The sequence below is a fragment of the Mustela erminea genome, chromosome 6 (genome assembly GCF_009829155.1).
Source record: "Mustela erminea isolate mMusErm1 chromosome 6, mMusErm1.Pri, whole genome shotgun sequence".
In the NCBI taxonomy this organism is placed as follows: domain Eukaryota; kingdom Metazoa; phylum Chordata; class Mammalia; order Carnivora; family Mustelidae; genus Mustela; species Mustela erminea.
The window spans coordinates 78,441,478-78,466,346 of NC_045619.1; the positions used below are offsets into that span (position 1 = coordinate 78,441,478).

Genomic DNA, 24,869 nt, shown 5'->3' on the forward strand with positions numbered 1-24,869 from the left:
TTTTGATTTCAGCTCTGGTTAGGATCTTAGGGTTGTGAGATTGAGCCCCCACGTTGGGCTCCATGCTCCATGCAGAGTATGCTTGAGCTTCTCTCTCTCTGCCCCTCCCTTGGCTCTCTTGCAAATAAATATTTTTTTAAAAATTAAAAATTAAAATAATTAAAAATCATAATTTAGTGGTTGATTTGGAGGTTAAAATATGCATCTTATTTTATCAGGACCAATTTCAGATTAGTGCTTACTCAATTCCAGTAAAAGTATAGTCATGTTGCCCTGGTATTTGTACTACTGTCATAGGTAGTATATCTCTATATTGTAAACCCAGCATACAGAGTTCTTTTTTTTTTTTTTTTTAAGATTTTATTTATTTACTTGAGAGAGAGACAGTGAGAGAGAGCATGAGCAAGGAGAAGGTCAGAGGGAGAAGCAGACTCCCCATGGAGCTGGGAGCCCGATGCGGGACTCGATCCCGGGACTCCGGGATCATGACCTGAGCTGAAGGCAGTCGTCCAACCAACTGAGCCACCCAGGCACCCAGAGAGTTCTAATTATTGCTTCAAACAATGGTATGCCTTTCAAAGAAGAGAAGGAAGGAAAAAAAATGTATATATAGAGTCTTAAAAAAAAAAGATTTTATTTTTATTTATTTGACGGAGAGAAAGGGATCACAAGTAGGCAGAGAGGGGGATGTAGGCTCCCCGCTGAGCAGAGAGCCCGATGTGGGGCTCAATTCCAGGACTCTGAGATCATGACCTGAGCCGAAGGCAGAGGCTTAACCCACTGAGCCACCCAGGTGCTCCTATCCTGCTTATCATTACCTACATAATAGCTTTAGTCATGTTCTTTATTTCTTTGTATGGATTTAAGTTACAATCTAGCATCATTTCCTTTTAGTCTGAAGAAATTCCTTTAATATTTCTTAACAAATGTATGGAGAAAAGATTCACATGACATAAAATTCACCCATTACTGTATGCAATTCAGTGGTTTCTAGTATATTCACAGATATGTGCAATCATCACCATTTTAGAACATTTTTTGTCACCTCAAAAAGAAACTCTATACCTGTTATGAGACTAGCATCTTTCATATCTTTTCCTTTCCCATCTCAGCCCTAAACAACCACTTACCTATTTTCTGCCTCTGTAGATTTCCCTATTCTGGACTTAAATGTGAATGGAATCATATCATATTATTTTGTGGCTGGCTTCTTTCACTCAGCATACTGTTTCCAGGTTCATTCATATTGTAGCATGTATCAGTACTTCATTCCTTTTTTTTTTTTTTTTTAAAGATTTTTTATTTATTTATTTGAGAGAGAGACAGTGAGAGAGAGCATGAGCGAGGAGAAGGTCAGAGGGAGAAGCAGACTCCCCACGGAGCTGGGAGCCCGATGCGGGACTCGATCCCGGGACTCCGGGATCATGACCTGAGCCGAAGGCAGTCGTCCAACCAACTGAGCCACCCAGGCGTCCCACTTCATTCCTTTTTATGCATGAATAGTATTCCATTGTGTGTGTGTGTAGCAATTTAAAAATCACAATGCAACATTTAAGTGAAATCCTGGAAGAGAGGAGGGAGCATGTCTTATAGCAGTCAGGAGAAAGAATGGTCAAGCTGACAGTGCAGCCATTCACAAAGGTCCTGAAGTGGGTGCTTGCTTGCTTGCCTGCCAGCCTGGTGAGTTGGAAAGAAGGTAATGGAACCAGTGTGGCCGCAACAGAGTAACTAGGACGTGATCATCAGTGCTGAAGTGCCAGAGATAGCCCTTCTTTTGAGGTCTCATATATAGGTTATTGCAGGAATTTTAGCTTTTGTTTTGTGGAAGATAAAAAGACAAGGGAGACTTTTGAGTGGAGGGTTATATCTAGCTTAGTTTTAAAAGGATCATTCTTATTTTGTGTTTTTGTTTTTTGAGTATAGATGACACACATTAGTTTCAGGTGCACAACTCAGTGATTTGACAAGTTGATATATTATGCCACATTCACCACAGGTATAGTCATAAATAAAAAGAAACATAATAAAGGAAGATAGGAGACAATTATTAACTCTACAAAAATGTAATCTCAGCACACTCATTGACTCAGAGGTGGGCAGTATTTACATGATCATAAAAGAAAAATAAATATGGACCTAACCATAGATTTTTACATAGCCATACTGGGAGATGGAGGAGGATGGGGGGTGTGGAGTAGTATGGGAGACTGAAAAAATCTCCACTTACCCGTTTATGAATTAAGTGCCAGAAATACTTGTATTTTATATAGCAATATATAGGTACATATGAAAAGAAACAGCTGAAAAAGTCTGTTACTTCTGGGGAATGGCTCTTGGTGCCAAAGGTGCACCAGACAAATGATTGCTGTTTGGTTATAAGCCTTTGAAAACTACTTTACTTTGTATTTTATGGGTGATTATGATAAATTTAGGTTGGGATAAAGCTAAAAGAAATAAGATGGCAAACACCCACCCATATTTAAAAACAAAATTCTCTTGAAAATTTTATTAACATTTAGTAACAATAAATCAGTCAGCATTTTCCAGTCTTCATGAAGTTTTTGTCTTAAAGATGAAATTTACTTCAAATGTCTTCATGTAAACCAATCAGACATGAATAAACTTTTATAATGAGCTTCCCAAACGCATCTTTTTAATATTGGTCTTTTTTCTTGGGATGACAATGGCAATACTATGACAGTATGAAGATTTCTTTTTAATTCAAATGAACTGTTTTCAAGATTAATGGTTACCAGCAAATCTTGATTTTTATTACTCTGCTAAGGCAAGATAGAAACATGATACTTTAAAATTATTTTCAATTTCCTATGAACCTATTTTATAGTAAAAAAATTATTTGGTACTATGTGGTTTTTATGCTTAAATTCTAAAAGTAATCTTTAATTTCAACTGAACTTGGTACTCCAAGACTTAAAAAAATTTTTTAAAATGATATTTACATAATAAATACAATTTTAATCACTCAGTTCTTCCTCATCACTGAAATATGTGCTTTTCTTTATTCTTGGGCGTCTTGAATCATCTGATGTTGAGGGACCTCCTGAACTGGGTTTCCATTTTTTCTGTTCTTCTTCAATTTTGGCTTGCTGTAATGTGAGTCAGGAAACAAATGAAACAAAACAAAATCAGGAGTGTGTTTAATATTATTTACAGTGTATTAATTCAAAACATGGCAAAAACAACCATAAATGCCAACAATCCCCATCTTCCAGCCCATGCAGACAATTCCACTTCATGAGGAGATCCCTCCTGCAACCCCAAGTGATCTCGCAGTTTCACTGTGTTACTCAAAATTATTCTAGGAATCTTCTACTAATTAACAGGTACATGAAATGAAGCCTATTTGCCATCTTTGCTGGATGTGGGAATGTTATATAAAACATATTAGTTAATTAAAATCAAAAATTAATTAATGTATTTGTAATTTATCAATTAAAACATTAAAGTAACTTTTTTAGAAAATTAGGAGATTATATGGCTTCAAAAATGTGACATATCTTGTATTAGGACTTTTAATGGTCAAAAATAAGTTTGGTTTTGTTTTGAAGTTTCAATCAGAATGTATCTTTTAATAAAATCTTCTCTGGCTAAAGTCACTTTAATCAAATATTTCTGATCAATTCCATAATGAAATCAGATTAAATCTTAAAAATGTTGTAGGCGTCTTAAAATCTAGAAAGAACCAATGGGACTTTTTCTATCACACTGCTCTGAAGACCTTAGAGAAACAGCCTGTCTCCTAAAGAGGTAAAAGGAAGAGACAAAGTTTGCCAAGAGATGATCAATAAAGTAAGCAAGGAATATAAGATGATTAACCCAAGGCACTTAAATGGCATTATTAAAAGAACTGTTTAATACCTGGAAAGCTATGGCCTGACTAAGACTGTCAAGAGCAGGATCTTCCCCTTCATCTTCACTTTCTTCTACTTCTTCACTAAATTATTGGAAAAAAAAAAAATCAGAATGTACTCAAGCAATTGTATAAAGATAGAAAAAATACAATAATGCATTTAGTAAGAGTAGATATACATACATTTCTTCTTCTGGTTCAGGAATTTTCTTTTTTTTCTTTTTCTCTTTCTTTTTTGGAGGTTCCCGTTCTCCAAGCATATTTTTAGGGCAGGCATAACTTAAGTGTCCACTTTCCTTTTATTTCACATTAAAAAGGAAAGGAAAAAAGCTGTATTTGTTAATGTTATTAAGAGAAACTTGCTTTGTACCCTATGACTAAGGTTTTAGAACTTAAAAAAGAATACTGTCACACTGGGAATATACATGAAGAAGTAAACAAAACCTATTACTTTAATATTTAAAAGAAAGATAGGGACGCCTGGGTGGCTCAGTTGATTAAGCAGCTGCCTTCGGCTCAGGTCATGATCCCAGCGTCCTGGGATCGAGTCCCGCATCGGGCTCCTTGCTCCGCGGGGAGCCTGCTTCTCCCTCTGACTCTGCCTTCCACTCTGCCTGTGCTTGCTCTCGTTCGCTCTCTCTCTGACAAATAAATAAATAAAATCTTTAAAAAAAAATAAAAGAAAGAGATTATGATATTAATAAGCTAAAAAGCTACTTTATTTTTTTAAAGATTTTATTTATTTATTTGACAGACAGAGATCATAAGTAGGCAGAGAGGCAGGCAGAGAGAGGAAGGAAAGCAGCCTCCCTGCCAAGCAGAGCTCCCGAAGCAGGGCTGGATCCCAGGACCCTGGGATCATGACCCGAGCCAAAGGCAGAGGCTTTAACCCACTGAGCCACCCAGGCGCCCCATAACCCCTAATAAGCTACTTTAACAATAACGGAATATTTCAGTAGTTTCACTAAGAACAAAAGAAGTATTCATCCCTCAAACATTTTAAATCTCAAGACTCAGGGTATAAAACAATTCAAAATTTAAATGGACCACCCACCTTCAGTGTAAAAATTTTAAGGTTCTATTTGATAAAATGGGGATGAAACCTTCCTGTTAACTTCTAAGATGGTGCTTAATATCATTTTAAAAGCAAATGGACTCTCTCTCTCTCTCAAATAAATAAATCTTTAAAAAAGGGGGGGCACTGGGTGGCACTGTTGGTTAAGCATCCAACTCTTGTTTTTGGCTCAGGTCCTGCATTGGGCTCCATGCTCAGGGTGAAGTCTGCTTAAGACAGGCTTTCCTTTTGCCTTCCCCGCCCCTTTCTGCCTGCTGGGCTCTCTCTCTCAGATAATCTTAAAAAAAAGGTAAAATTTGAAGTCTTTCTCACTTTTCCTATTAATTTCATGCTCCTCCCTTCATATCTAGATTATACCTGCACTGTCCAATTATGGTAGCCACTAATTGTAATTCTCTTGTGACTACTGAGAACCTGTCTGAATTGATATGCACTGTAAGGGTAAACTACATCCTGGATTTTGAAGACAATAAGAAAAAAAGAATGTATGGAGGGTATGTGCTATGGTGAGTGCTGTGAAGTGTGTAAGCCTGGCGATTCACAGACCTGTACCCCAGGGCTAATAATACATTATATGTTTATTAAAAAAAAATTAAAAAAAGAAAAAAAGAAAAAAAAGAATGTAAAATATTTTAAATTTTGAAAATATTAATTACATATTCAAATGATAATATTTTGGATATATATTGGGTTATGATAAAGAAGATATATTAATTTTTGCCTGTTTCTTTTTTTTTTTTTTGCCTGTTTCTTTTTTTAATGTGGCTATTACACAAATCAGAATTACATTTATGACTGGAGTAACGTTATAATGAAACATAACATGGTTCAGTTGTAAAACATGAGGCAACGAACTACCATCTGAACATTAGCTCACTAAATATACTGATGAATAATATGTAAGAGTAAGGGTGTGGGGAGAGATTCAACCAGGATTCGAACAATAGAAGAGAAAAATAATCATATTTTTCAAGCATATTTTAAAAAGCATCAGATAGACTATGTACTTTATTTATTTTTTTAAAAAGAGATTATTTATTTATTTGACAGACAGAGATCACAAGTAGTCAGAGAGGCAGGCAGAGACAGAGAGGAGGAAGCAGGCATTCTAAGGGCTCCATCCCAGGACTCTGGAATCATGCCCTGAGCCAAAGGCAGAGGCTTTTAACCCATTGAGCCACCCAGGTGCCCCAGACTATGTACTTTAAATAGACATCAAATACACATGGTTGAACCCAAGAGATGTAACTGTTAAGTGAATGCACTGCTAAGTGAATGCACTTAGACAAGCATTTTCCAAATTGCTTTTAGAATGATATCAACATATTCCATATATAAAAATGGTTTCTTAATGAAATAAGGAAAAACCAGGCTAAATAAATGCAAATATATTTTGGGGAGGTGAAAATTTAAGAAATATAAAAATGTACAAAATATAATATAACAAATTTATGGATCCATAAACATAAACTAGACAGATTAACAGATTCATCCAGGATTTCTCAGATAATTTGTTATTTACTGTGAATATGAGGATACACAGTAATCTATTTGACCATAACTACTCCTCCCTTCCTTCCTTTTTTCCTTTTTAACAAAACTCAGGGCTCTGGAACACAGTTTCCATCAACTTAAGAGGTGTTAGAATCACAGGAATTGACAGAATGTACCGTCCAGCTATCCAACTATCTGTTTATCTCTTTTCAGGGAGGAAGAAGTAGAGTATGGCAGTGAAGGGAATGACTCCTACCCATTTCTTTGTATCTTTCACTGGTTTTGTAAGCCAGTAAAACGTCTCACAGTAATCCTCTCCCCAGCTCTCCATTAGTACCTCTGGATCCCATTTTTTAGGTACTTTATATAGACATTTTGGAAACTAACAACAATGAGTCCCAGACCAATATCCTCGTGGTACCATCTCTATTATGGGCCTCGTGCAAAATTGTTTTGTGGCTATTTATTTTTCCTACTCACCAAAAGTTTAAATGGGTAATGATAAACTACTAGGTAAGAAAATTTGGGTATAGTTCAGTTACAAACATTAGCAGTATTAATAGAAAAAATACCTTTAAAGGGGCACCTGGGTAACTCAGTTGTTAAGCATCTGCCTTTGGCTCAGGTCATGATCCCAGGGTTCTGGGATCGAGCTCTGCATCGGGCTTCCTGCTCAGTGGGAAGTCTGCCTTTTCCCTCTCTCACTACCCTTACTTGTGTTCCCCCTCTTGCTGAGTCTCTGTCAAATAAATAAATTAAATAAATAAATAAATAAATAAAATCTTAAAAAAAAAAAAATAGCTTTAAAACACATTACCCCAAAAGGGATAGGTTGATCACATGATGTTTATACTGAACTGTGATGCTTCAACACTGGCAAGCTATTATAGGCACAAGTAGTAGTCCATTAACCCAGAAATTTATGGGCCACTAAATCTTTTAAGACAGTAATAGGTAATTAGCTAGGTGCTTTTTTTTTTTTTTTTTTTAAGATTTTATTTATTTATTTATTTGAGAGAGAGCAAGACAGCATAGGCAGGGGGAGCAGCACAGGGAGAGGGAGAAGCAGGCTCCCCGTTAAGCAGGGAGCCCCATGTGGGGCTCAATCCCAGGACCCTGGGATTACAACCTGAGTTGAAGGCAGACACTAACTAAGGCACCCAGGAGTCTGGTGCTTTTTTAAAAAAGATTTTATTTATTTATTTGAGAGAGAGAGGGAGAGAGCACAAGCAGGGGGAACAGCAGAGGGAGAAGGAGAAGCAGACTACCCACTGAGCAGGGAGCCCGATGTACGGCTCAATCCCAGGACCCTGGGATTATGATATGAGTTGAAGGCAGCTGCTTAACCGACTGAGCTACCCAGGCACCCAAGCCTGATGCTTTTTAATTTAATAGTTTTCAAAGACTTAGAAACTGGAGAAAATACTACTGTGTATTACCTAATTCAGTTTCTTTACATACTACATTTCAATTGAGTCTACTTAGAGGAGTCGAGAGTCCCAAAGTAAAACAACTTTTATAACCTGGTTTTAGCCAGCCAGAAGTTTTAGAGAGAACAAATAAAACACTGATATGAAATGTACCTTCAAACAAACTACAGAAAATTACATGAAGTTTTAGGTATACTCACCCCACATTCATAACACTTAGATTTGTCAAAGTAGTTTCGTCTTCGGATGAACTCAGCTGCTCTTCCATTGTCGATAGCAATGCTTGCTTTTATTACTCTACCAAATAACTAAACCAGAGAAATGTAAATGCAGGAGGATGTATTTCAGTGAAAACTAAAACTGCAGTTATTTGATTCCATTTTCTTAAACTTTCAGTTCCATTTTATTTGATTATTTTATCAATTGCCTAGTCATGTATGACAAATAACATCCTATAGAACAGATTCTTATTCCTTAGATTCTGCCAGTATTTTGGGAACCAATATAGTTTTCACCTCTTTTCTATAAATGCAATGCCCTCAAAATCTACTGCTATCCATGACTTGATCATCCACTGTATCCCTTCATTTTTGGCCTGGATGAACAAAGGCTTTTGGATTTAAAAATCCTGTTGGGAATGAATGGCTTACCTGTTTGTTGTTTATTGCTCTGGTACAGTTTTGTGCAGAGTCTTTATCCAAAAACAAAATAAATGCAACCCCTTTACTCTTCCTGGTATCTTTATCTTTCATTATAGTAACCCTTAAAGCATAAACAAATAGCCAGTTAAAAATAATGAGGCAGCAATAAATAAAAAAGATATTACTAAATACTTAGAAAACTCATGGGTTAGAAAAACATTTATGGAATAAGAGAAATCAATATGCTTGACAAATCAACTATTTCTTCAAAGTCATGGGATATCAAGAAGAATGGAAATGAGAAAATGTGATACTGATTTAACAAAAGTGAGCACAGCTCTCCAGGACTACCTGAAAAAGTCAAACGTTAATCAGAGGTTGAAGGATGAAGTAAACATATTACAGAGACAATAAAATCTTGAAGAGTAAGCATAATTCCTCTTTTCCACTAATACCCTCACTTTGCAGAAACAAAACAAAACAAAACTGAGGTATTATTTTCAGAAAGTAAAATGATTTACTTATTTTTTTCTAGGCTTTAGAATCTAATTATATTCTGATATTCTCTTTTTAAAGTTTTAATTTAAATTCCAGTTAGTTAACATACAGTGTAATAGTTTCAGGTGTACGATATAGTGATTCAACACTTACATACAACACCCAGTGCTCATCACAGCAAGTGCACTCCTTAATCCTGATCACCTTAAGAACCTCCAGTTCTGTGGTTCTTAATATACCATCCAAGGTACCTAAGCGATAGGGATGGTGCTAAGAGCACAGAGCCTGTTCTTTCTGATCCTTTATACATCCTTAGTCCTTGTGACTCCTGCTCATGATATGTCATTAAATGTAGTTTAAAAATCAGTGTTCAACAGGGCTCTTCAGAGAAATGGCTGATTCAGAGGATGGACAGGGTAGGTACAACAGCTTTAAAAATGTACTTAGAAAAAGGAAAGGAGTACTTAAAAAAAAAAAAAAAGATGGGGCATGGCACAGTAGTACAGAAGCCAGCTTAAAGGAGCTCTCATTGGCCATATCTAGGACAATTTGAGTACTAAAATAATTAAATACAGTAATGAATAATAAATCACAGAAAAAAGTAGGAATTTATAAGTCCAAATTAATAATAAATAAATAAATGAGGGAAAAGGGATGGTTTTGGTTTACAGCAGAATATCAAGGGAAGTGCTAGAGTTGTAAAATCACTATTTGCAACAGTCATAGTAAAGACTGGCTCAGGCAAGATGATTTGTTGATGAACAAATGCTAAATCTAAGATGTAATTTTGGGGCATCTGGGAGGCTCAGTCAGTTAAGTGTCCCAACTCTTGATTTTGGCTCATATCACAATCTCAGGGTTGTGAGACTGGGCCCACATTGGGCTCTGTGCTAGAAGTGGAGCTTAAGATTCTCTCTCTTCCTCTCCCTCCACTCCCTCCCTCTGGTCTTTCTAAAAAGACTCTCTCTTTCTAAAAATAAATAAGTAAATCTTCAAAATAAAAAATGAAATTTTTATGTAGAACAAGATATTTACATTGTCTTAAAAGTGTTTCTCACCGACTGTATTAGTTGCAAAGGGGAAAAGGTATTTATAAAGTGAGGAAATTGGTGAACACCTTGGCTGGGCCATCAGAATTACTATCACTAGTGAGGGACACATGGACACTATAAATCTGGATGCAAAATCCTCAGAATAAATATTATCTATATAGTTACCGGCCAAAAGTATATAATATCACAACATAATCATGAGGCAACATTACGAAAACACAAAATGCGGGGGGGAAGATAAGAGAGAGGTATATTCTCTATAAATGTTCCAGTTTAAAGGGGCTTAAAAAAAATAGGACAGTTAAAATCAACGCCTAACTCTAGATGATACTAGAAGGGAAAAATTCTATGTGGAACACTATTAGGTCAACTGACAAAATTGGAACATGGATGATAGATTCAATAAAAGTATTTTATCAGTATAATTTATGAATTTGCTAATCATACTGTGATTATATAATATATAACCCTATTTTTAGGAAATACATACTTAAGTATTTAGGAGTAAAGGGCAATGATGTGTATAACTTATCCCCAAATAACTCACAAAAAAAATTGTGTGTATACATACATACATACATGCGCATTCACAGACACACACACATACACACACGGGGAGAGAGAGGGCAATGATAAAGTAAATGGGGCAAAATATTAACAGGTGAATCTGGGTAAAGGATATTTTAATGTCCTTTCTAGTGTTTTTGCAACTTTTTCTGAATTTGCAAATATTTTCAAACAGTTAAAAAAATACAATATTCAACACAAAGCGTAATAATTGACAAAGCTTGTTTAGAGTCACCACTCTGGAAGTTTTCAACCAATTTTCAAAGAAATATGAAATAGTTACTTTATCTTTTTGGAATTTTCATGTATTTGTGAAGGTCAGTTAAAGTCATTAATCATTTTTTTCTAAAGTAGTATTTCGGAAGTGTTAGCTTTCAAAGTCATCCTCAGTTAATGATGTCTCTCAGCTGTCGCCTTTTTTTCATTCCCGCATCTTTTATTGTTCACAGTGGCACTGCTGTTTCAACAGTGTATTCTTACTAGTTCCCTTGATGTTAATGCTCTCATATGCCACTGAGAAAATTTCCCCTTAAGGAGTAAATAAAATCATGTCCTTTTCTGCTCAAAAATCTTTGATTCTTCAAGTTGCCCATTCTTGGTCTTGAATCAATATCCTTTAGGCTTTAGCTCCCACCTCCCTCATCTTTCACTACTTTTACTCACAAACTACGAGGGCCAGCAACAACAAACTACTCAATCGTTCATGGACTTCTCCAAACTGATGCCTCTATTCACACGTCCTCTGTCTCCTTTCAACTCTCAATCTTTGCCCATCAAAACTTGACTCATTCTTCACAGCTCAGAACATGTCAGTTCTCTAATCTCTTTAACTGGAAATAATTTCTCTTGCTTTGTGCTAGTCTCCACTGAAGTCTGTTTATATATAAACAATGTCTTATCAGACCCATTTTAATATAAACTCCTTTAAGGTTGTCTCTGTAACCTCTAGTATACCTACCTCAATATGTTAAAACGTAAAGACAGATACAAATGGGAAACTGGTTTCTCAAGAGTACATCTACTTGTTTATTCATGTGGTCATGTGGTCAATTATGCCAGTAGCCTCAAGCCCAGGCACGTTAAGCACTGATAATTAAAGGCCTTAGGACAAGGTTTTTACCTTCAGAAAAAAAGCTTAGAGTCTAGAGGTAAAGAAATCTATAAACCAATTAAAATACACTACTTCGACAGAGATATGTTCTATGGTAACAGAAAAAAAATGATTACACCAAAGATTCTTATTCCCAAGTTTCTGTTACGAGATGTATTCGTTTAAGGACATAATATGAAACATGTACTCCTCCGGGAAACCTTGGTATCATCCATTACACCCCTTTCTCACTCACCCAGCCCTTACATACACAGTAAGTACATCATTAAATATTACCCACTTTACAGCCAACGATCATCTGACCATCTCTCAAATCTGTCCAGCGTCTGCCTCTCCACCTATACTGTCTTAGTGCACATTGCTCCCCACTAGGCTATAGTTACAGCTTTTTTTTTTTTTAACCAAGCATATCAGTATCACCTTTATTCCAACGTGTCTTTTTAAAACATTTTAAAGATAAGAATAGGCACTTACCCAGTTGGGAAAAGAAAAAAAAACAGCCTTTACAAAAACTTGCTGAAAACAAATTTTTACCTTATATTTGAAAGTCTTATTGATTTTTTTTTTTCGTTACAGCTTTTTGACTGGTCTGCCAGCATCCACTCGTTTCCCTCCAGTTTAATCTCTATACTGAAGCCAGAATAAGCTTCTAAAAATTCAAATCATGTTTCTCCTTCATTTAAAATTCTATACCAGCGAATTCTTGGAATTCTTAGGATGAAACCCAAATATCTTGTAACATGGCTGAGAAGCAAGATGAGGAACCTGCTTCCATCTCTAGACCCATTTTGCACTTTCTCCCTCTCATTCATCTCTAGTTATACTGGCCTTCTGTTTCTTTTCTTTTCTTTTTTCTTTTTTTTTTGGCCTTCTGTTTCTGGATCTCACTTTATTTTCTCTTGCCCTAAGACTTTTGCACAAGGTATTCCATCTACCTAAAATGATTGCACGAGGTATGCCCTCTACCTAAAATGTTCTCCACATTCTTTTTGCCTACTTAAATCTTAGCCTATTCAAAGGATACTGACTTAGGTTAATCTACCCTAACTATCCAGACTAGATCATGTCTTACCTGTTTATAGGTGTTTATAGCTCTGTCTTTGACTTCATAGCATTCTCATGATTTATAATTAATGTTTGTATGGAAATTCATTCAGAGATTCTGACAGATGGGAAAAACCAAGAAAAGGTAATGGTATGGTTAAAGGAGCAGGCTCTGAAATCAAATTGTTGGATTTCAAATCTTGTCTCCACCACTATCTAGCAATATGTTTAAGTATATTGTGTGCTTCAGTTTTGTTATTTACAATATTAAGATAGTAACAGATTTTACCTTAAAAGGTAGTTGTGATAACTTAATGAATTAATACATGTAAGAAGATTAGAACAATGCCAGTATATTTATGTTTTCACTGTTACATATCATCATTATTAGTGATTTGACTGGTAATAACGACTATTCAGAATTCTGAAGATCCATGGGTGGCTTGGGTGGCTCAGTTGGTTTGGCGTCTGCCTTCAGCTCAGCTCATGGTATCAGGGTCCTGGGACTGAGCCCCACATGGGGTTCCCTGCTCAGCAGGGAGTCTGCTTCTCCCTTTCCCTCTGCCTCCTCCTCTAGCTCCTACCACTATCTTTGTCTCTTTCTCAAATAAAGAAATAAAAATCTTAAAAAAAATTCTGAAGACCCAAAAATTTACCTAGAAGCATTTTTGATGATTTTCTTACAATTTATCCAAAGCTAGAAAATAACTGGCCAAGATAAATATGCTCTAAATTCTCGGGATTTTAAATACAATTTCAAATTTATACCAGAATATATATATTGATTATAAGATAGTTAGAATGACAATTATCTTGTTTTTACTTTTCTGCCCCATAATATAGGTCCATGTTTGATTTAAAACAGTGAATTAAATATAAGAAGTTCCTTTTATCCTTTTGTAACTCTCAGCCCCAACTGATAATATCATCCCTACCATTTCTGTGTTTCCAATCTTTCCAGTGATCTCTAAAACTTTCTATGAAAGTAGAGAATATGTTTTCTATATATTTATTAATCTCATAAGCATTTTGCATGTCATATGCATTGAAATATTTTTTACATTCTACTTGACAAATGAAAATCCACTTCTGATATACTTGATGACACACATTCTAATAACCAAAATATGTATTTAATCAGAGTCTTTACGTCTTACATTGGATAACAGATTCAGTGTTAATTCTTAGTAATATGGTTAAGAAATTATTGTTTAAATAAATTATGATATATAAAGGACCATCATGAGATCATCAGATACGAGGGTGTATCTTTCAAGTACATGGTAAGATGTTTACAGTATAATGTCAAGTTTTAAAAAAGACAACAAAATCGCATGTATAGAATTGAGTCTTAAAAAAAACTGTAGGGCGCCTGGGTGGCTCAGTGGGTTAAGCCGCTGCCTTTGGCTCAGGTCATGATCTCAGGGTCCTGGGATCGAGTCCCACATCGGGCTCTCTGCTCAGCGGGGAGCCTGCTTCCTCCTCTCTCTCTGCCTGCCTCTCTGCCTGCCTCTCTGCCTACTTGTGATCTCTCTCTGTCAAATAAATAAATAAAATCTTTAAAAAAAAAAAAAAACTGTATGTTTACATATACAGAAAAATGACTGAAATATACACAAAAACGTTAAGAGCAGTATTTTTTCTTTGTTATATCAAATACCAGTTTTATTGAAAAATAATCTTAAAAAATGGAAAAGTAAATTCAGATAAACTTTTAAATGAGGTTTCAAAATACAATGTGAATACTTACTTTACAACTTTGCCATACTTGGAAAATATCTGAAATAAAAGACCACATAATACTTTACAATTAAATTTTAAGTCATAAGAAACCTTAAATTTTCAGGTTCTATAAACTGACCATGTTCTTTGTTAAAGCTTGTGAAAATTTCTGACTTTTATTCTATAAAGCAGGCCTTAGAAGACATATTTTTTTTAGTGACTAGAATAATACTCAGATTTTTGTTATTGGAGTCACAGGTATCTGCCTCAATTTCTAAACTTCTAACAAAAGAGCGCAAACGGCGGAAAAAACCCCACTCTTTATGGGCGGTAGATTAAGGGCATACACGCTGCACGGCTGCTAGTGTTCCTCTGGTATATCCATGGCAATTATCAACCCCACCATAACCCCAGAGAAATCATGTGCTTCAAATATCAATGTTGTGGAATATCATTATTACTAGCCAACTCCATTAAGCAATCTGTTTCAGAAGACAGATCCTTAGACTGCTTATAAAACAAAACATAAAACAAAAAAGCTTCTGTAATAAAAATTCATTTGCATCAGTTTCCATCCCTCTGCCCATTCTTAATTGGTGGTTCTTTACTGTTGGCGCGATCTTTCCTTTTACTTCTACATCTTCAAACTAAGCAATCTCATCTATTTCTGTTTTAGTCATTATATATATCATAATAGTTCCTATTTATTATATCTTAGAAAAGTCTTTCAGAAATATTAATATAGGCAATTAATAATAAATTGAGTTTTATGATTAAGTTGTGTAATGCTGGAATGTAATATAATTGGACTGCAGTGTTAGAAACACTGAATCTTGAAGTCCAAGAGTCTTGTGTGTAACACTTTCTAATGGCTTCTCATTTCACTCACAATCCTTACTATTATCTATGTAAGCCCTACGTGGCATCCCTGCATAGGATTACCTTCCTCTGACTGCCCTTCCTCTCTCTCCACTTGATTTACTCTGTGCCTGACATGGTTTTTCCCCAGACATCTACACAGCTGTCTCTTACTTCTTTTAGGTCTTTATTCAGAAGTTACCTTTTCAATAAGGGCTTTAGACTGCTCATGTACAATTTGACCTCCATTTCCAACCTGATGTTTAATAACCTCCTTTATTTTTTCTCCTTAGCTCCTGACTTCTTAGCATTAATTTTGTATCCAAAAAACAGAGTATCATTAAACTTTTTAATATTTCATATTCTTTTATCTTGCTGTGGTGCCAAGATGGATTTTCATCTTTGTGTTCATTGATGTATTCTTAGTACCTGTAAGAGTGCTCAGCATATGGTAAGTGTTCAATAAATACCGACATATCTCTATATGGAGACAAGGAAAGAAGCTAAAGTGCATTTTCTCCTTTGTTCTTTGAGACTTAGGCTATCTCAGTTAAGTAATTAATCAAATACTATGTAATACCTATGTAGCATCTTCTCTGTACTTAACATCTACCCAAAGAGGTAGAGAAAAGAGGGCACATTTGGAAGAAAGAATTTATGTCATTCCTTCCATTTCCTCTCAACCACTCATCTACAGGACAGCGACAGCAGGAAATTTTGTTCTCTGTAAGGTAAAGAGGTGAAAGAAGATTTTGGATCCTCCAGCCCCTTTCCCCTTCCATCATCCAATCCTGAACTGAAAACAACAGTAAGCTGTTAGGTTTCTGCCATATATATAAAATTAAAATAACCTTTCAAGACCCAAGATCAGTCAGAATTTGAGGGTTAGTCAAGGGATCTCTTTGCTTTCATCAGCCCTTTCCTCCAAAACCTCTACCCCACCATTTTCAAAAAACCAAGTAAGCACGAAGGAAAAATCAGCCAATCACAAGTTGTTCCTACTTCATTATGCTACCCGTGTCTTCTGTTTATAAAGAAGTTACTCTTGGGGTGCCTGGGTGGTTCAGTGGGTTGAGCCTCTGCCTTCAGCTCAGGTCATGATCTCAGGGTCCTGGGATCGAGCCCCGCATCGGGCTCTCTGCTTAGCAGAGAGCCTGCTTCCCCGCCTCTCTCTACCTGCCTCACTGCCTACATGTGATCTCTCTCTCTGTGTCAAATAAATACAATCTTAAAAAAAAAAAAGAAAAAGAAAAAAAAGAAGTTACTCTCTATGAAAGCACTGTAAACTCTTCGGAAATTACAAAAATTGTCAATTTTTTTTTACTTATATTTGCAACATAAGTCTTTGCTATTGATGGCTCAAGTGCATTGTAATGTAGTTATTAAGAATTATGCTAAAAAGAACTGTTTGCTTAAGCTTTATCTGTACCACAGATAGAGAATTCAGAATACAATAGTATTAAAAGTCACTTACCCGGTATAAGTCATTGTTGGTCAGGGAAAAGGGCAAGTTGGATACATACACTGTGCTTTTACTTGGGGCCAATCCACCACTCATTTCTATAAAGGGAAACAAACCAAGAAGCAATCTAAGCCAGGTATTCTTCATTCCAAGCAGAACCAGTGTATATAATCATTGATTTAATTATGCCAGATTTAATACACCTTCCTCGCTTTTATTAGGATTAAAAACAATTACTCCAGCTGGGTGAATTAAGGGATTTCTTTTCCCCAGATCTTACTGCAAAGAGCTTTCTGGTCTTTCTTTCAAGTAGAGTCCTTAACCATTATAGTGCTGGATTATGGTATGAAGGCAGAATAAGTTTAAAACAGAAAAATAAAAAATTCTTGAGGCTTCACTTAACTTTCTCTCAGGCTAAGGGTAAAAAACTGCTTTTGAAAACGTTTAATACCATGCCTACCACATCAGAAAGAGCCTGCTAGCTCAGAAAGAACCTTAGCCACTTATTTTCATTAATGCTTTGGTCTGGGTACTATTTTTGGTTTTCTTGATATTTTTCTTTGCAGTGGTGTTAGGAGAAAATTTTAACCTCACATTTTGATGGTGTAAAAATTTTGCATATTATTGGTAAATAATGAAATGATACATTTTACTATACCAAATAGGTTTCCATGCCTTGAAAGATATTATTCTGTATATGTATTTTTAGATTACAAATGTAATTTGTAACTGATTTTTATAGCGTATTTTAACAAAGCAGATTATCCATGAAAAGTACATCATACTCAACAAGGTTCAAATTTCAATTTAAAAAGCTTGTGTGCTGTGTATATGAGATGGGGGCATAGGGGCCATCACAAATGGCAAAATATTGACGGAGGGACATGCCAAGTTGCGGACTAATAGGAAAACTGCCTGATGCTTGAGATATTTCTTGGGAATCTATTAGACAAGTTCCCACTTATTAGACAAGTTTCCCATTTGAAACTATGAGTTACCGTTCTGGGGAGAACTCGAGGGCGGGCAACGGCAAATGGTCGGGAATAAAAAGTGTGGCGGGGAGAGAGGCAAATCGTTTTCGCGGCCGGGTCTCGGGAGGGGCTTGCGGGAAGTAAGGCCGCAGCTGAGGAGGTGTTTACCTTTAGGTGGGGCAGGCCTGGGAAACTAGAGCGCGAGCCCACGACTCAGTTGGGGCTCAACCCGGACTCTTCCTCGTCCCCCGCTGGGGCCTTGGCATCACGGGTCCTGGGAGGGGTCAAGCGCCGGAGAGTAGGAGGCAGCGACAGCAACGCCTCTTCCTGGCGGTAGCTAGACCCAGGCTCCAGAGGCGGGCCCAGAGGCGGCGCTTTTGCTGACGTCTTTGAGCGCGCCGGAAGTGCCTGCTTAGGAGAGGGCGACGAGCCGACGACTACATTTACGGGGTCTCCCGGCCGCCCAGAGTCGGTGAGCTCATTTTACCTTTCCACGAGGTGGACTGGGCCGGGCTCTGCTACGGGCCGAGTCGAGCGAGCGGGCGAGCGGGTGTGGGGTGTTTTCTGTGGCGAGAGTTGGAGTCTCCCGTTGCGTTTGAATCGTGCAGTAATTCCGCTCTTGGCGGTGGAGGGTGTAGAGACGCAGTGGAGTTTGGAATAAAGGAAACTGTTGAGTCTGAGACATAGGTTTGCTTCTCTTTAGCGCCTTATGATGCAGAAAGAGGACTGAATGGGTTGACTTCAGTGACCCAAGATCAGTTAGAAAGTCGGTAAATTTAAAGAATGTGTTCAATGTACCCAGTGAAGTGTTAGGCACTTTGAGAGCTACAAAAAAAAAAAAAAGAAAAAGAAAAAAAAAAGTGTAAAACTGGGCTTTTCCTGGCAGGTTTCTCAGTTGAGACAGGGTCAACTCGGATTGACAGAATGACTCATCTTGAGTTAGTGTGGACAAATGTTGGACTACTTGGCATCTTTTTCCGTCCTGTAATTCTATATTGGGCATACAGTTTTTCTCTTAAGAGGAGATAACGGGGCTGTCATTCCTACAGAAAAATCAGGAACTAATGCAAGGTAGTTTATACTTCTACCCACCAGCACACACAGACCAGGCCTCTAACCATTCCTTGGAAGCCTGCGTGCCAGCCCCCTGGAATCCAGAGCCTCTCCTGGAATCTGCACAATCCAGATTGAAGCCGATGTCTTCTAGAGAGAAGGAACTGCATCCAGGGCGCAGCTGAATTTTGAGAGGCCCGAATGCCTCCACATCCACCAGGGGACCGCTGGGACTAATTCTCTTGGCAAACTTGTGGCCAACCAAAACCGCCATGCTTCACATCCCCGTTATTTCTGGTTACCGCCCAAGATGTAAGCCCCTTTGGTCTTCTTTGCTACATCCTTATCTCCATGCTGCTTTGTACTTCCTCTCTCTTGATTTAGGCTACCGCTGCTTTTCCCTCCTTTTCCTTTTCTTAAACACTTCACCCCTCAACACAACAGCTGAGCTCACTGAAAGCTCTGTTCCTGCTTAACAAACTGTTACATACTCTACTGCTTTATGGAAATTCTCATTCTTCTCCTGACCATAACCAACACTTGGCTTTTTGACTCCTGCCCTTTCAGTTGAGTCCTTTCTCTGACACCTGCATTTAAGGTTAAGTGATGACCTACCTGTATTGAACTGATTTCACTTCCTCAGAACCTCCCCTCCCCCCACCAGAGTCTTTGGGGAGATTCTTTTCTCTCTTCTGAGGCATTTGATTTCTCTGACCTTTCTTCTCCCTCTCTGTGGATAATCCCTACACCTGCTAGGGGTTTCATTTTCCCTGTGAGTTTCTCTGAGGGATATTTTGTAAGTTCCCCCCAGAGAGATTTAGGTACCCTTGCCATGTGCTAAGTGCCCTCTACTTTCCTCATCCTAGCACTTACCACATGTGTGCTAATTAATTGCGTGTGCTAATTAATTGCTTGTCTCTTCACCTTCTTTACTAATCTGGGCTGTCATTTTCTTGTTTATTTTTGTAATTCCACTGCCCATTAGGCAGGTAGGTATTTATTTGATTGCAACTGCTGCAGGTACAGTCTCAGAAGTCGGGCAAGTTGATATGTCATCTGACTTTAAAATGTAAGAACCTTTGGAAAGGGATCAGCTGGTACTTCAGCTGGTTGTGGCTCTGTGAGAATATGGTTCCAGTGTTGCCAGAGCACGTAGGTTTTTCAATAATAGTTGGAAAATATGGTTTTGGAAAGTGATATCTCCCAGTTTTCAGGTGTTGTCAGTGGGATAAAACTTTATTACAAACAAAACCAAAACAAACCCCCCAAAACCCTGGGCCAAACACTTGTCACATGCAGCCTATCAGTCACCAGTTTGGAATCCTTTTTAGTGTGGTAGGGCTTAGAATTGGGCTTTGTGGAGAATACTAGATTTTGAGCTTCATCTTCATGGATAGTTAGAAGTCGAATGAGTACTGTAGATTGAGAAATACATCAAAAAACTCCAGGGTGGTGTGTGTGTTACTTTGTGGCATAGTGAGGAGTCTGGCCGGCATGACTTTTTTGGGAGAGAACAGGAGTTTAGGTGAGCTGATAGAGGGTAGAGGAATTTGGTTTTATTACAGTTAATTGATGTGAAACAGTTTGGATTCTTGATATGGGAAACTTCAGCTATGTGTGATGTATTAGCAAAGTTAACTGAGTATCCTTTTTTAAAGGTGGAGTGGAGAGGAGAATTGAGACTAGAAGGAGGTTGAGCAGTTAAGATGGTAATCTTTATCCTGGTGTAAAGTAAGATTTAGATTTATAAACATATATACGGAAACATCTGGTATTTTGGTCTATTTTTATTTTTATTTTTTCCAAAGATTTTATTTATTTGACAGACAGAGATCACAAGTAGGCAGAGAGGCAGGCAGAGAGAGGATGAAGCAGGCCCCCTGCCAAGCAGCCCGACATGGGGCTCGATCCCTGGACCCTGGGATCATGACCCGAGCTGAAGGCAGAGGCTTTAACCCACTGAGCCACCCAGGCGCCCCTGGTCTATTTTTATAATTTCAGTTGCTTGATCACTTACACTGAACAATCAAGGATCTCCTAAATATTTAACACATATAGTGGAGCTTATATAAGAGGAATTCTTAAAGCACTGAAAAAATCAAGTAATTTGTGAAACTAGCCTGCGTGCCAGCAGCCTGGCATCCGTACTTTAAGTTATATGGTGGTTATGAACAATCAGTAGTCTCCTTAAGCGTCATTCTCCTTTAATCTGTTTAGTATACTGCCAGATTAATCTTCTGGAATGACATTTTCCCCTATACCTTATTTCTAGGCTTAGAAGCCTGTGGTGAGCTTCTCTAGCTGCTTGCTTTGTATTAGCATTTAATGCATTTGAATGTGTTCTGTCTCTTCCTGTTACCTTTGTGAAGCAATGTGGTATGATGAAAAGGGTTTGGGATTTGAAATCCTGCAGACCTGAATGATTCCAAGCTTTGGCTTTGGGATTGAGTTTTTCAGAGCCTCTGTGCTTCATGTGGAATAGTAGAGATAATATCTACTAAAGGGGAGGAAATGAAAGCTTGTTGAATTCCTATGCAGGCTTACTTTCCATTTCTTTGCAATGCAAATCTTCTAATCAGTTGCAACTTTCTCAGACACATTTTCTGTAATTATAATTCTTTTACCTTTTTTTTGGATTCCACTATCATTCATCCCCATTTAAGCAATCTCTCAAGAGTCTATTTAAATTTTCTTGGCTTTCTTAACTACCATTTCCTACATTTATCTCCCTGAGCACAGAACAGTGGTTGATTTTGCTCTATTTTCCATGTTAATTGACATCAGTATTAGTTTTTTTTTTTATAGACCTTTGCTAACTATGTTCTAAAATTCAGTTTTAGTTGTCTGAAATTATAAACATTTTTCAATAAAGAATAGTAATAATCTAGTTTATGGGTTGAAGTCAGTTCTTAAAAGCTTCCTTCAATTTAGGATGTCTAGAATATGTTTACCTTGCTTTAAGGTCAGTGGATCTCATACTGACATGAGTTTAAGTGTTTTTTTTTTTTAAAGATCTATTTATTTGAGAGAGCATGAACAGGGCAAAGGGCAGAAGGAGAAGCAGGCTCTCTTCTGAGCAGGGATCACCCCACCACCCACCCCCACCCACCCCCACCCCACAGGGCTAGATCCCAGGATTCTGGGATCATGACTTGAGCCAAAGGCAGACACTTAAGCAAATGAGCCACCTAGGCACCCAAGTTTAAGGTTTTTTTTATAAAGTGTCAGCATTCCACCCTAGGCCAATTATATAGGGATTACAGAGGCTAGGGCCTAAGCATTTGTATTTTTTTTTTTTTTAAGATTTTTATTTATTTATTTGAGAGAGAGACAGTGAGAGAGAGCATGAGAGGCGAGAAGGTCAGAGGGAGAAGCAGACTCCCCATGGAGCTGGGAGCCTGATGCGGGACTCGATCCCGGGACTCCGGGACCGTGACCTGAGCCGAAGGCAGTTGCTTAACCAACTGAGCCACCCAGGCGCCCCAGCATTTGTATTTTTAAAGCTCTTTAGGCTGCCTGGATGGCTCAGTTGGTTGAGCATCTGCCTTTGGCTCAGGTCATGATCTCAGGATCCTGGGATCAAGCCCACATTGGGCTCTCTGCTCAGTGTTAAGTCTGCTTCTCCTTCTCCCTCTGTGATCTCTGGCTTCCATTCTCTCAAATAAATAAATAAAATCGTAAAAAAAAAAAATAAAGTTCTTTGGATAATCTAAAGTGCAGCCAGGGCTAACCAACTGTTTTAGGTGCTAGAGCCAAAGAATTCTCATTGATAGCCTTTCTTTCAGAAATGAAGTGACATTTGTATCATGAGAAATATATAGAGCCAAAATCTTTAAAAAAAAAAATATATATATGCATATATATATATATATATATATGTTTTTTGTTTTTGTTTTTTTTTAAAAGTAATCTCTATACCCAACATGGGGCTCAGACTCACAACCCAGAGATCACGAGTCCCATGCTCCATGGACTGAACCATCCAGGAGCGCCAGGAGCCATAATTTAATAGTGCTTATTGGAAGTTTTCTGAATACAGGTTTGCCTCACTCTCTGAAACCTTTCATAAGTTAAATGGCATTAAGGAAAGAGGCAGTTAATACTTTGTAAATGAAAATCTTTGGATTTCTTTTGGTTAGTGAAAACAGGTACTAAGGCAGGTCTTTTTTTTTTTTTTTTTTAAGATTTTATTTATTTATTTGACAGAGAGAGATCACGAGTAGGCAGAGAGGCAGGCAGAGAGAGAGAGAGGAGGAAGCAGGCTCCTGCTGAGCAGAGAGCCCGATGCGGGACTCGATCCCAGGACCCCGAGATCATGACCTGAGCCGAAGGCAGCGGCTTAACACACTGAGCCACCCAGGCGCCCCAAGGCAGGTCTTTTGTAAAAGCGAAGTGACATAGGGTGAATTTTCAGGTAGCTGGGGGATATCTGTAATGAAAAGATACAAACCAGTATTTAGGTTCCCCGGAATGGCTCTTATGGTGGCCATATGAATAATCTATCTATTTATCTGGCCAATATTTATTAAGTACCTTTACCTTGCTAAGCAATAGAAGTAAGAAAAGTAATTGCCTTTGCAGTGGTGTTTAGTTTGGGAGGGAGGACTGGAAGGAAAGTTAAGTGCAAATGATGTTATATAGCATTATTATTAGCAGGGTGTCTTAACAACCCCAAAGAAAGAACAACTTTGTTCTTTCTGGAGAAGGTAAGAAAAGCTGACATTTAAATTGAATCCTGATGAATTACTCTAATCAGTAATGATATAAGAGAATACAAGGTTTATAATCTAGAACTAGTTTTTAGCAAACTTCTAAATGAAGCTTACATTCTCTATACTGAATTCTAATCCATTCTCAGCCTAATTGTGATATAGAGGGTCCTTTCATTTTTCAGTTCTATCCTTCGGTTTTCAAACCTATTGGATCCGAGAACTTGACTGGAATACTTCTGAGACTCCACTAATGGATGATTAGTAATTACACAGTAACATGATCACTTAAGTGAGAAAGCATCTTTGCTTAAATTTAGCTGATTGGCTTCTAGTTGTGGGATGGGTCAATTTCCTAAATCGGGATAATGTCATAAACAACATGTGCTACTAATCAGAAGGCTGCTGAATAGATTATCTTTTCTCTTTTTTGTTGTCTTAATTAAAGATCCAGCTTAAGACTTACCTTCCTGATAGCCCAGTATTCTTTCTTTCCTTTTGTATGTAATCATCAAACTGTGTCTTTTGTTTTACTAACAGTACGAGATTGTGTATGGAATATTTTATTATACTTCTCTTTCCCTATTATATAGATTTCTTAAGGATGAAGGATGTTTAATAATTTGACATGAGCCTCACCTGTGCTACTGGATTTTGGGGGCGGGGGGAGGTGTTTTTGTGAAGCCTAATTATTTTGCTTCACCATGCTCTGTTTAGCCTTACTAAAATGTCAGTATCTTTTGGAGGGTTTTTTCCTTTGTTTTTGTGGACAGGGGAATGGGCTGAATGGGAGAGAGGCACTTGCTGTGACAAGCACCAGGTGCCATATGTAAGTGATAAATCACAAAATCCTACACGTGAAACCAACATTATGCTGTATGTTACCTAACTTGTTTTTAAATAAAAACTTGGATTAAGTAGAAAGAATAATCAAGAAAAAAAGTGCCCCATGACAGCAATACCATTAGTGCATATATATATGTGTATATATATATATATATATATATATATATATGTGTGTGTGTGTGTATATATATATATATATTTTTTTTTAAAGATTTTATTATTTGACAGAGATCACAAGTAGCCAGAGAAGCAGGCAGAGAGAGAGGGGGAAGCAGGCTCCCCACTGAGCAGAGAGCCCGATGTGGGGCTCGATCCCAGGATCCTGGGATCATGACCTGAGTTGAAGGCAGAGGTTTTAACCCACTGAGCCACCCAGGCGCCCTGCGTATATATTTTTAGTTTTATATTGTGTTCTATTTTTATGTTCTTAATTCTGAAAATATATAGTGATTTTCATAAAAGTTA

At 37.5% G+C, this 24,869-nt stretch overlaps 2 protein-coding genes across 10 annotated transcripts in view; one reads left to right on the forward strand and one right to left on the reverse strand.

Annotated features, from left to right (window-relative positions):
* Positions 1 to 2,474: 2,474 nt before the first annotated feature.
* ZCRB1 (zinc finger CCHC-type and RNA binding motif containing 1) lies at positions 2,475 to 18,129 on the reverse strand. 3 transcript variants are annotated; one of them, XM_032347924.1, is made up of 8 exons: positions 17,965 to 18,128; positions 16,838 to 16,923; positions 14,534 to 14,562; positions 8,521 to 8,632; positions 8,071 to 8,178; positions 4,055 to 4,167; positions 3,880 to 3,955; positions 2,475 to 3,107 (listed from the first exon to the last, which is right to left on the reverse strand). In XM_032347924.1, the coding sequence occupies exons 2-8, from the start codon at positions 16,919 to 16,921 to the stop codon at positions 2,976 to 2,978; spliced, it is 654 nt and encodes a 217-aa protein (XP_032203815.1). In that variant the 5' UTR covers positions 16,922 to 16,923; positions 17,965 to 18,128; the 3' UTR covers positions 2,475 to 2,975. The 3 variants fall into 3 exon arrangements, with proteins under 3 accessions (XP_032203815.1, XP_032203817.1, XP_032203816.1); XM_032347926.1 differs by lacking the exon at positions 17,965 to 18,128 and adding an exon at positions 12,812 to 12,901; XM_032347925.1 differs by lacking the exon at positions 14,534 to 14,562 and having other exon boundaries at positions 17,965 to 18,129.
* A 14-nt stretch (positions 18,130 to 18,143) lies between these two features.
* Positions 18,144 to 24,869, forward strand: part of PPHLN1 (periphilin 1) — a 153,774-nt gene continuing 147,048 nt past the window's right edge. For 5 of the 7 annotated variants that reach the window (XM_032347918.1, XM_032347916.1, XM_032347919.1 and 2 more), the window contains exons 1-2: positions 18,182 to 18,268; positions 18,892 to 19,161. Coding sequence is in view for 4 of the 7 variants with exons in the window: in XM_032347916.1 (XP_032203807.1) it covers positions 19,122 to 19,161 (40 nt within the window). In the remaining 3 variants the exon portion in view is untranslated. Of the gene's footprint in view, positions 18,269 to 18,891; positions 19,162 to 24,869 lie in introns of all 7 variants that reach the window. The other 2 variants (XM_032347920.1, XM_032347917.1) reach the window with 2 other exon arrangements.